This window comes from Aquarana catesbeiana, linkage group LG06 (genome assembly GCF_042186555.1).
Source record: "Aquarana catesbeiana isolate 2022-GZ linkage group LG06, ASM4218655v1, whole genome shotgun sequence".
Lineage (NCBI taxonomy): Eukaryota > Metazoa > Chordata > Amphibia > Anura > Ranidae > Aquarana > Aquarana catesbeiana.
In genome coordinates this window covers 17,973,504-17,984,617 of record NC_133329.1, presented here as the reverse complement: position 1 = coordinate 17,984,617, position 11,114 = coordinate 17,973,504, and the positions used below count along the sequence as shown (strand labels likewise).

The 11,114-nt window shown below is 37.7% G+C and overlaps 1 protein-coding gene across 1 annotated transcript; it reads left to right on the top strand.

The window, feature by feature from the left end:
- Positions 1 to 1,022: 1,022 nt before the first annotated feature.
- LOC141147510 (olfactory receptor 5B12-like) lies at positions 1,023 to 1,955 on the top strand. The gene has a single exon (XM_073634743.1). The coding sequence runs from the start codon at positions 1,023 to 1,025 to the stop codon at positions 1,953 to 1,955; it is 933 nt and encodes a 310-aa protein (XP_073490844.1).
- Positions 1,956 to 11,114: the final 9,159 nt, after the last annotated feature.

Sequence of the window (11,114 nt, the reverse complement as noted above, 5' to 3'; positions counted from 1 at the left end):
ATTTCTGGGAGAGATTGTGTAGAATATTTGTCTTTTCTTATTGTTTAAAAATGTAATAAGAATGTAATAAAAATTTTAATTAAAAAAGTAAATTCATGTTTTTGGTTTCTGATACGGCAGGAATACGTGACTTCTCTTGGTCTCTAGGATGAAGGACAATGGATATTACACTCTGCTCAATACAACCATGTTATAGCAAATATCTGAATACTTTGGTGAAGAATTTTAACATTTAACATCTGACAGTATCAAGAAACTGATTCATGTTTTCTGTGCACCATGTCTGAAAGTCTGCTTATAGAAGTTCTCTAGTCAATATTTTAGATTGTCACAAATCAAGTCATACTTTAAATTCCAGGAAAAAGTCAGTTATATTTTATTTATAGATTTTCTGTATTATTTTTACAAATATAAAGAAAACTAATTTACAATTTAGAGAAAGCTTTATCCAAGTTTTTTTTAAGTTTTGTAGCATATTGGATGATTAATTTGATTAAGGGAAATTTGTAAACGGGAAATTTTTACAACCTCTCCTGAATGATTTAACTTGACAGATAGTAACCCACATTTAAAACGTCCATTTCGTCGTGTTTACATGCCGCGCTTAGCAGTGTTTTGCTGCATTTTGCCACGTTTGCATTTAGAAACGTTTTAATTTTTTATTTTTTTTTCAAAATAGCCAAAAATGAAAAACGCCTGTAAACGAAACATGGCCAAACGCGAGTTACTGCGTTAACCACATTAAGCCGCATTTAGCCGCATTTAGCCGCATTTAGCCGCGTTTGATGCTTGAAATGCCTCTAAACACAGCTTCTGAATGCATTTTTTTGGGTTCCAAAAAAAGCCTCTAAACGCAACTGCCTAGAAACGACTATAAACAAACCTGTGTACATGTACTGATAAGATAACATAAAGGAGAGTTCAGGAGCAGTTGAAAAAAACGTCCGTTTACCAGCAGCAGTGTACATGAGGCCTAATAATTTTAACTTTTCTCCTCATCAAAAAAGTAGGTAAAAATTGGAATGGGAAATCAGACAATTTTGAATGAATTGTTCCTCTCCGGATTGTCTGACCTTCCATCTCTTCAGCTTCCTCTCTTTCTCTTCTTCCTTCTCATCTACCTTCTGACATTCATCTGGAATTTGCTGATCATCTCCCTCATAGTCACCAAGTCTCACCTCCATGTTCCTATGTATTTCTTCCTTGGGAACCTGGCCTGTTTGGACCTCTGTTATTCCTCAGTCACCGTCCCACGAATGTTATTTGATCTTCACACCAAGACAAGAAAAATTTCTATAAAGGCTTGTATAACCCAAGTCTTCTTCTTTATATCCTTCATGGGATGTGAGGCTTTTTTGTTGACTGTCATGTCCTATGATAGATATACCGCCATTTGTCAGCCATTACATTACTTACACATCATGAATTGGAAAGTGTGTGTACAGTTGGTGTCCATTGTGTGGTGCCTCAGCGTTACCAATTCTTTAGTTCATACACTTCTAGCCTGCAGTTTAACATTTTGTGAATCAGATATTATAGAAAGCTTTGTATGTGACCTTCCACAATTGTTTCGGATCTCCTGCAGTGAAAGCTACATTAATATTTTACTTACTTTTTTCTCAGTTAGCTTACTTGGAGGTGGGTCTCTAATACTGACCATCCTCTCCTATGTCTATATATCCAAAGCTGTTCTTAAAATCCAAGCTAAGGGCAATAGAAATAAAGTCTTCTCTACTTGTACCTCTCACCTGACAGTGATGCTTGTATTTTATGGCTCTGTTATGTTTAATTATTTTTGGCCAAATTCTAGTCATTATTTTTCTGGTGACAAAATTGCGTCCGTCTTTTATACTGCGATCACTCCTCTTCTAAATCCTCTCATTTACAGCCTGAGGAACCAGGATTTTAAAACAGCATTTCAAAGTGTTCTCAGGAAGATCTCCCCACTAAAATAGAGACATAGAAAGATATAGAAGAACCTTTTCATGACCTGAATAAGAAATCCATTGAGCACCTGTTTATTTTAATGTGCATCACTAATCAGAACTATTTTTTTGTTTTGGATAGAATAAGGAGTAAGCCAATTTTCAGCTTTCTGCACTGTCGCACATTGAATGACAATTGAGCGGTCTTGCAGCACTGCACCCAAATAAAATTTTTATCATTTTTTTTAAACAAATAGAGCTTTATTTTGGCGGTATTTAGTATTTATATACTGCTGGGTTTTTTACTTTGTGCTAAAAATAAAAGAAACAAAGCCAAAAATGTTAAAAAAAAAAAGAATTCTTCGTTTCTGTCAGTAAATTTTGTCAATAGGTAATTTTTCTCGTGTGCTGATGAAGAGGCACTGATGGACACTGATAGGCTGCACTGATGGGCACTGATGAAGTGGCACTGAAGGGAACTGATGAGGAGGAACTAATTGGCCGCACTGATGGGCACTGATAGGTGGCACTGATATGTGGCACTGATAGGTAGCACTGATGGACAATGATAGGCGGCACTGGTGGGCACTGATGGACACCAATGGGCATTGATGGGCAGCACTGATAGGCAGGCACTGATGGGCACTGAAAGGCAGTAGTGACTGGCATCATTAATGGGCACGGATTGGTGTCACAGATGGGCACTGAAAGGCAGCACTGACTGGCAACATTAATGGGCACTGATTGGTGTCACTGATGGGCACTGATGGGTGGCACTGATGGGCACTGCTGAGGCGGTACTGTAATCAGGGCACTGATGATCAATGCCCTGACTACCTATACACAGCTGCCCTGTGAGGAGATGCCATTGTTCGGTTATCCTCGCCTCACACTCTGTCAGTGTAAAGTGAGGAGAGCTGATAAATGGCACTTCCTTGTTTACATGTGACCGCCTGTGATTGGACACAGCCAATCACATGGGTAAAGAGCCGCGTCTTTGGGTCCGCGGGCGTGTGCGAGAGGCCATATAGGGCTGCCATCATATGACGTCATCCCAGAACGAGAGTGCATTCCACCCGCTGTATAGTTATTCACTTTTCAGATCCATTCAGATCTCAGTGGTACCCTAGTCTGTCTCTATAATGGGGGGATAAGATGTTTATCAACTTTCAAGGTAATACATATTTTTAATGATTGATAAACATGGGAGGGAAATGTACAGATTTACCCAGAGTGTATAGCGAAGTCTATGTCTAGTATTTTTTTTTTCATTTGCAAGTTGTTTTCTTGTTAAAATAGACAGATCCAAGGGCACGCCCAACAAAAAATGCAGCAGGATTCAACCTCAGGAAACAACCCTTCCTCCAAAGTGGTGATGTAAATAGGAAGGTGTGTTGTGCTCTGTGGCCCAAACCTTACTCCCATGCTTTAAGAATGGGTAGGCTGCCTTGGGAATCAGAAAGAAGCAACAACTTGTATAGTAGGAATGGTAGTCTAACTAGAGGTTCAGACATTTTACACAGAAGTTTGTTAATGATAAGAGGCATATTGGAGACACCTGGGAACCAAAAAAGTGTCGAGCTGTGTTAGAATAATATTAATATTTATGAACGGATGAGATCTTTACAGAATAATTGAGTTAAATGAATATATATATATTTATATCTCTTCTATGTATGGAAAAAGGGAAATTATATAAGATCTTTATACTCGTGAAAGTATATGCTGTTATAAGCTCATAAGCAGTTCTATGTAGAGTTCACATATGGCAATAATTAAGAGTGAGCTGAGCTCTCACCTTCCCCCATCTGTGAGAAGGAAGGATTCACATACTTTAAGATGTAAAAGTTCAATGTGTTAGTTAAGAGATAAGTCCTTTATATTACAATATTTCGTGATTAGGATATTAATAAGAACATTGCGTTTTAAATGTATATAATATATATACTGATATATATGTAGTATTTGATTTAGAAGTTAAAGGAAACTTATATTGTATATGTTTAAAACTTTACACATAGCAGTTTTGCCCATCCCCATGGAATGACTTGCATAGATATGGTGTTGTATTTCAACATCTGGCATTAGACTGAAAGTTAGAAAACCATTTGCCACGGTTTTCTGTGGAACTATAAGACAAAATAAACCTTTTTAAGAAGGAGGGGTCAGATTTTAGGAGAAGGTGGGGGCTAATTTTAGGAAAAAAGCTAGTAACAGAGGGCAGACAAGCAGATCCTGCTGCAGACACTCTCCACGAGACATTGATTACAGCTTCACATCTACATACACACACACATCTGATTCAATCTTCATCTTAATAATATTATACATTATTAATGACATTCTATACTTTGACATTGTTTTTGTAATATTTTGCTATTTTTATTATTAAATCAATTTTTGAGTTTTTACACAAGAACTGAACGGACTTTCTTGAAACTTTCCTCATCAATATGAATTATTGAAATATCATTATTATTACAGTAAAAACTGCATTTTTACAAGCTGCTGGAAAATGGTCAAGGGCACCTTAATGGAGATCATCTCTAAGAGGAACAAAATATGTAGTACAACCATCATCTTCAATATATTTTCTCTGCCTAACCATGTAAAGGAGGATTTGTCTTGCTTACAGAGATCAGTTCAGTTCAAGTCCTGTAAGTTGTGAGGTGGGGCCTCCATGGATCGGAATTTTTTTCTGCACATCGCTCGATGGATTGAGATCTGGAGAATTTGGAGCACAAGTGAATAACTTAAACTCGTTATTTTGTTCCTCGGACCTTTTTTAGAATGTATCAGACCAGGCCACCTTCTTCTATTGCTCTGTGGTCCAGTGCTGCTACTCATGTGCTTATTGTAGGCACTTTTTGCTGTGGACACAGGTCAGCATGGGTGCCCTGACCAGTCTGCAGATGCACAGTCCCATACACAACAAACTGCAATGCTCTGTATGTTCTGACTTCTTTCTATCAGAACCAGCAGTAACCATTTCAGCAATTTGAGCTACAGTAGCTTTTCCTTTGGATTGGAATAAACGGACCAGCCTCCAATCCCCATGTCCATCAATGAACCTTGGCCACCCATGAGCCTGTCTCCGGTTGGCCGGTTTTCCTTTGCAACTAAGCTCTTGTGTAGAGCAAAAGACTTTAAATTTTAGGTAGTCTATTGTCTTGTTTGGTAGCTAACCTGTCGATATGTACCTGTTTATAAGTTTGTATTTCTCTGAGTCGGGGAATGCCCAAAGGCTCTGTATTGTAACAATTTTTATTTTTTTGGAAATACCAATAAAAAGAATTATATATATACATATATATATGTTCCCCACTGTAGTGTGATGTTTTTACCTGTAATTTGATAATAAAGCTGATGAGGAGTGCAACAATCCGGAGCTTTTCTTTATCCCTCTATGGATTACTTCTGGTCGGTCCCGACCACTGCAGACTGGGAAAATCCCACAAGAGCTGCAGTTTTGGAGTTGCTCTGACCCAGTCATCTAGCCATTACAATTTGGCCCTTGTCAAAGACCCTCAAATCCTTACCTTTGCCTATTTTTTCTGCTTTCAACACATCAACATGTTTACTTGCTGTCTAATATAGCCCACCCACTTTCATTTGCCATTGTCCATTGTCACAAGGTAATCAATGTTATTCACTTTACCCGTCGGTGTTCTGTATTAATGATCTGTCAGAAATCCAATGTGTTTGTAACTTTCTGTGGTGAGCTGACAACACTGCCCCTGCTGTACTGAAATCCCAAGGGGTGTTCTCCCATGTTGGACTACAGAATTCCACCTTTTTCACTCTCTACATGCTTACATTGCTTATATTCACAATAAAAATGATTTGTCTTTGACTGCAAGAGGACACCTACACACTGTAGGTAAAGGACAGGAATTTTTCAAGCTTGGTGATGATGATGTCACAATTTTTTTTAAAAGCTGTTGTTCAAAAGAAATATGCTGTAATATGATCTTGAATAGGAGAAGGAGATTTGAGGGTAGATTTAAGTCATTGTGGTTTTCTGCTAGAATGTTTTTTTTTTTCAGTTTTCACGCACATTAACCGCTTGCCGACCAGCTGCCATAATTTTACCAGGTTGGCACGATCCTGCCAGCCGTCCTAGCTATACGTCGGCTCGTGGGATCGGGATAGCGGGTGCGCACAAGCCGTAGAGGCGTGTGCCGGCGCCCCCTGCACAGCGGGGGTGCCGATGCTCGTGGCCGACAGTCGCGATGAGAGGCAGAACAGGGACGTGTGTGTGTGTGTGAGCACACAAATCCCTGTTCTGTTCTGTGAGGCGTGACAGATCGTGAGTTCCTATTAGCTAGGAACCACGATCCATCACTTCCTCTAGGTCAGTCCCCTCCCCCTACAGTTAGAAACACACATAGGGAACACAGTTATCCCCTTGATCGCCCCCTAGTGTTACCTCTTCCCTGCCAGTGACATTTTTACAGTAATCAGTGCATTTTTATAGCACTGATTGCTGTATAAAGGCCAGTGGTACCAAAAATGTGTCAAAAGTGTCTGATGTGTACGCCATAATGTCACAGTCCCGATAAAAATCACAGATCACCGCCATTACTAGTAAAAAAAATAATAATAAAAATACTAAAAATTTATCCCGTGTTTTGTAGATGCTATAACTTTTGCGCAAACCAATCAATACACGCTTATTGCGATTTTGTTTTTACCAAAAATATGTAGAACAATAGATATCAGCCTAAACTGAGAAAAAATTAGCTTTTTTTAAAAAAATGGGGATATTTGTTATAGCAAAAAGTACAAAATATTGTAATTTTTTCAAAATTGTCACTCTTTGTTTGTTTATAGAGCAAAAAATAAAAAACGCAGAGGATATCAAATACCACCAAAAGAAAGCTCTATTTGTGGGAAAAAAAGGACGTCAATTTTGTTTGGGTGCAACGTCGCACGACCGCGCAATTGTCAGTTTAAGCAAAGCAGTGCCAAATCACAAAAAATCGCTTGGTCATTCAGCAGCCAAATCTTTCGGGGGCTGAAGTGGTTAAGATGCACATTTTTGTACATGAAAACAGCACTTAAAAACCCAAAATATTAAATATATATTATTTTGAGACAGGAGCTTAACTCCTGGCCCAGTTAAAAGTTTCAACTTATCCCGAATCTTAGAATAATATATTTTCAGGACAGCAATCTCAAATGGATATAGTGAAGCAACCTAAGACCTCAAGAGGACCAACTGAACCCCAGCTATGTGACTGTTAGATCAGACTTGATATTATTCACTGGGATCTTAGCTAACAGACTGAATGAATACTTAAGATCTATAGTACATGAAGACCAAGTAAGCTTTATTCTGACAATATTCAACAATTTACCAAAACATTCTTCCCACAGACCTGCTGATGTTCATGTCTAAGGATGCTAATACCTCCTGGCCATAAAACTTTTGCGGCATTAACCACTTCACGCAAAACGCCGTACATGTACGTCGGTATTTTGATGCTTAATGCCGGGGTTATGGCAGCAGCTAGCGGCCATAACCCCAGTATTTTCGGGAATGGCGTGCGTTTCCCTTTAGAATAGAGAGGTGCCCACCCCCCTCCTGCCGTGCTCCGGTCGTCTCCACCGATTACCGGACCTGCCAGTAGTGATCCCGTCCTCTCCCATGGATGCCTGGCTACCGACTGAGGGGAAGATGGCCTCTGCTCGGCTCCATGGCATGGAAGGGTGGAAGTGACGATTGATGGCTCTTAAAGGAGACTTTTTTCAAGAATTTTTTTTTTATTATTGCATTTTAGTGTAAACATGAGATCTGAGGTCTTTTTGACCCCAGATCTCACATTAAGAGGTCCAGTCATGCTTTTTTTCTATTACAAGTGATGTTTACATTCCTTGTAATAGGAATAAAAGTGACCTAAAACATTTAAAAAAAAAAAAACTGTAACAAAATAAAAAATGAAAAGTAAAATAAATAAGAAAAAAAAAAAAATTTTTTTAAAGCGCCCCGTCCCGACAAGCTCGCGTGCAAAAACGAACGCATACGTGAGTAGCGCCCGCATATAAAAACAGTTTTCAAACCACCCATGTGAGGTATTGCCGCGATCATTAGAGCAAGGGCAATAATTCTAGCACTAGACCTCCTCTGTAACTCAAAACTGGTAACCTGTAGAAATTTTTTAACATCGCCTATAGAGATTTTTAAGGGTAAAAGTTTGTCGCAATTCCACGAGCCAATTTTGAGGCGCGATATGTTGGGTATCAATTTACTCGGCGTAACATTATCTTTCACAATATGAAAAAAAAATGGGCTAACTTTAGTGTAGTTTTGTTTTTTAATACAAAACTGTGTAATTTTTTCCAAAATAAGTGCACTTGTAAGACCGCTGGCACAAATATGGTGTGACAGAAAGTATTGCAACAACCGCCATTTTATTCTCTATGGTGTTAGAAAAAAAAATATATAATGTTTGGGGATTCAAAGTCATTTTCTAACAAAAAAAAATGATTTTAACTTGTAAGCAACACGTGTAAAAAAGAGGCTCAGTCCTTAGGTGGTTAAGCAAATTTGTCAGTTAAGAAAAGCTTCTTCAGTTTTTAGAAACCTTATATTCCTTTCACACATCCTTCATTAAATCAGCATTCTCCCAACCTCAATCATTGCAAATCATCAGATTTCGAAGACATACTTGTAGGAATGGGGAAACACTTTGAAAAAGTGAGTAGGGTAGTGTGAGGGTGGGTCTCAGTGGGTGTTGAAGAACTAATACATTATACCAGTACAGGAGCATATGCACAGTAAGGAAATACCTATGGATTCATCTCCAGTACAAAACTCCACTATATGATCTGATTTCAAACTCCATGCGGTCTACATGTAGAATTGCACACTACTAGTTCATAAGCTAAGATCGGTACTTTAGGGACATTTCTCCTACCTCATTCTGAACAGACAAAATATATACGTTAAAAAGGAATATTACTTTTATAAAACAAATTATACATTTATAATAAATTATTTTCAAAAAAGAATTACCGGTACACATCTTCACAAGACCTCAGGTGGCCTCTTTGTTTTTTTATTATTTAACATAACATAGAAAAGTAATCAAATACCAAAGCAATACAAAAATTAAAAAATGTGTGTCACCGGCGCAAAATATATCTAAATATCTAAATGTGACTGTATCTTTAAATTCAAAGTCAGGTCTGCTGCAGTTATGAATCCCCCATCTACATGGGGTATAAAAATGTTTACAGTGAAAGGTGTAACTGTGCTGATCTCAAAAGTATTAAATAAATATCTTACCGCAAAGCACGTGAACAAATATTAGATGTGATGCATCAAACGATTACTACATAGAACTACATCTCCTCAGTCCTGCGTAGTGATAGCAAAAAATATAAAAAGTGATGATAATAATCACATATTCAATTGATAAACAGTCCCCTTGGTCCTATGTATATATATATGGAACATCCAAATCCCACATGCACAAATGCACATCCGTGACTGGAATAAACTTTTCACCAATTAGTGAGCCACCACCTTCTGAAATGGGTACTCACCAGAATCAAGTAAAAAATGTGCCTTTGGTTAATGCTGGGTTAACCACTCCACTCTTTTGAAGATTTATCAAACTGGTTGCCAACCGTTACTCCTTATACCTCCACATTAATATTGATATCTCATGGAAAGCAGACAACCATCATTGTGCAACATGTTTAAAAATGTATTTAAGACAATAAAATAGGTATGTAAATGTACACTCACAAGTAAAGTGCCTTTAGACCGGCACTGAGTCTTTCCAGCGGTTATTTTTAGGGCTAGCTAGCACCATTTTCCATGTCCCGAGATCGGTGTGTGGTTCAAGCCTCGATCTGGTGCGGGATGGGGCAGGAAGTGATGTCGGCATCTACCCAGAAGCCTCTACGCGTTTCGCATCCAATCATGCGTCTTCAGGAAGCTCCAGTCACGGATGTGAATTTGTGCATGTGGGATTTGGATGTTTATTGATGATTATTATCATTACTTTTTATATTTTTTGCTATCACTACGCAGGATTGAGGAGATGTAGTTCTATGTAGTAATTGTTTGATGTATCACATATAATATTTGTTCACGTGCTTTGTGGTAAAATATTTGTTTAATATTTTTGAGATCAGCGCAGTTACACCTTTCACTGTAAATACCATAGCATGTATCTATTATTGACACATAATATCAAAATTTATAAATTTATATAAAAATCTCAAAGTATTTTATAATTTATATTCAAGAATTTAAAAGAAATATAAAAGAAAAAAGCAAAAAGAAATAATAAACACGAAAAAAAGGAAAAAAAGAAAAACAAAGGGGGGGAAGTCCCACAACGGAGTTGCCCTTCTATAGTCTATTCTTCCTATTGCTATTACCTCCTATAAATGCATACCATCTTCATGCATAATATAGGGGATTAACCTATCTCAAAAAAACAAAATAAAAAGGGGGAGGAGGGGAGGAAAAAGTGTATAGAGTGAAATTAAGGATCAAAACAAGCTCCAGAGTGAACAATATACCAAGTGCACAAATCAGAGAGTATCAACCCTCAAATCACTAAACCAAATGTGAACTCTTCTCAAAACACCATAATCAAAACCATATTAAACATTAAACAATTAAAGGTGATTCATATATACAATACCAAAACTAATAACATCCTTCACACAAAATACAACTTCAAGTACCCAGAGATCCCCGAGTACTGTGATCAATGGTGAGCTGTGCACTATGTGCATAAATCTAAAATGTGTAATACACTCAATTTTTTGGCCTTGTCTCAAAATTAAACCATTTTGGAAGGTGGTTGCTCTGTATGAAAAGGATGACTTTTAGACCCATAGAATCTCCCCCTTTGCTTTTCCTATTCCATGGGATGCCCTCTTCTATTAAGTTCTACAAAAAAAAAGTATAAGTCCGCATCCGTTGAATGCAGCCAAATTATTAGTACCTAGGTTTTGGACACAGGCTGCATGTCCTACTTTGTCGGACTGGAAAAGAGAAGTTAACTGAATAATGGAGTTTAATGGTGGGTGCATGCGGTTAGAGAGCAACAGGACAAGTTTAAAAATATACGGGCAGGCTGGAAGTACTATTCTTCAGAAAATTATATTTATTAAATGTCAACGTTGGTGTTTTTTTTTTTTACTTTTTAAAATAATTTGTTC

Excerpts from the sequence above, each read along its gene's own strand:
- LOC141147510 (XM_073634743.1), top strand. The coding sequence starts at position 1,023 with ATGGGAAATCAGACAATTTTGAATGAATTGTTCCTCTCCGGATTGTCT.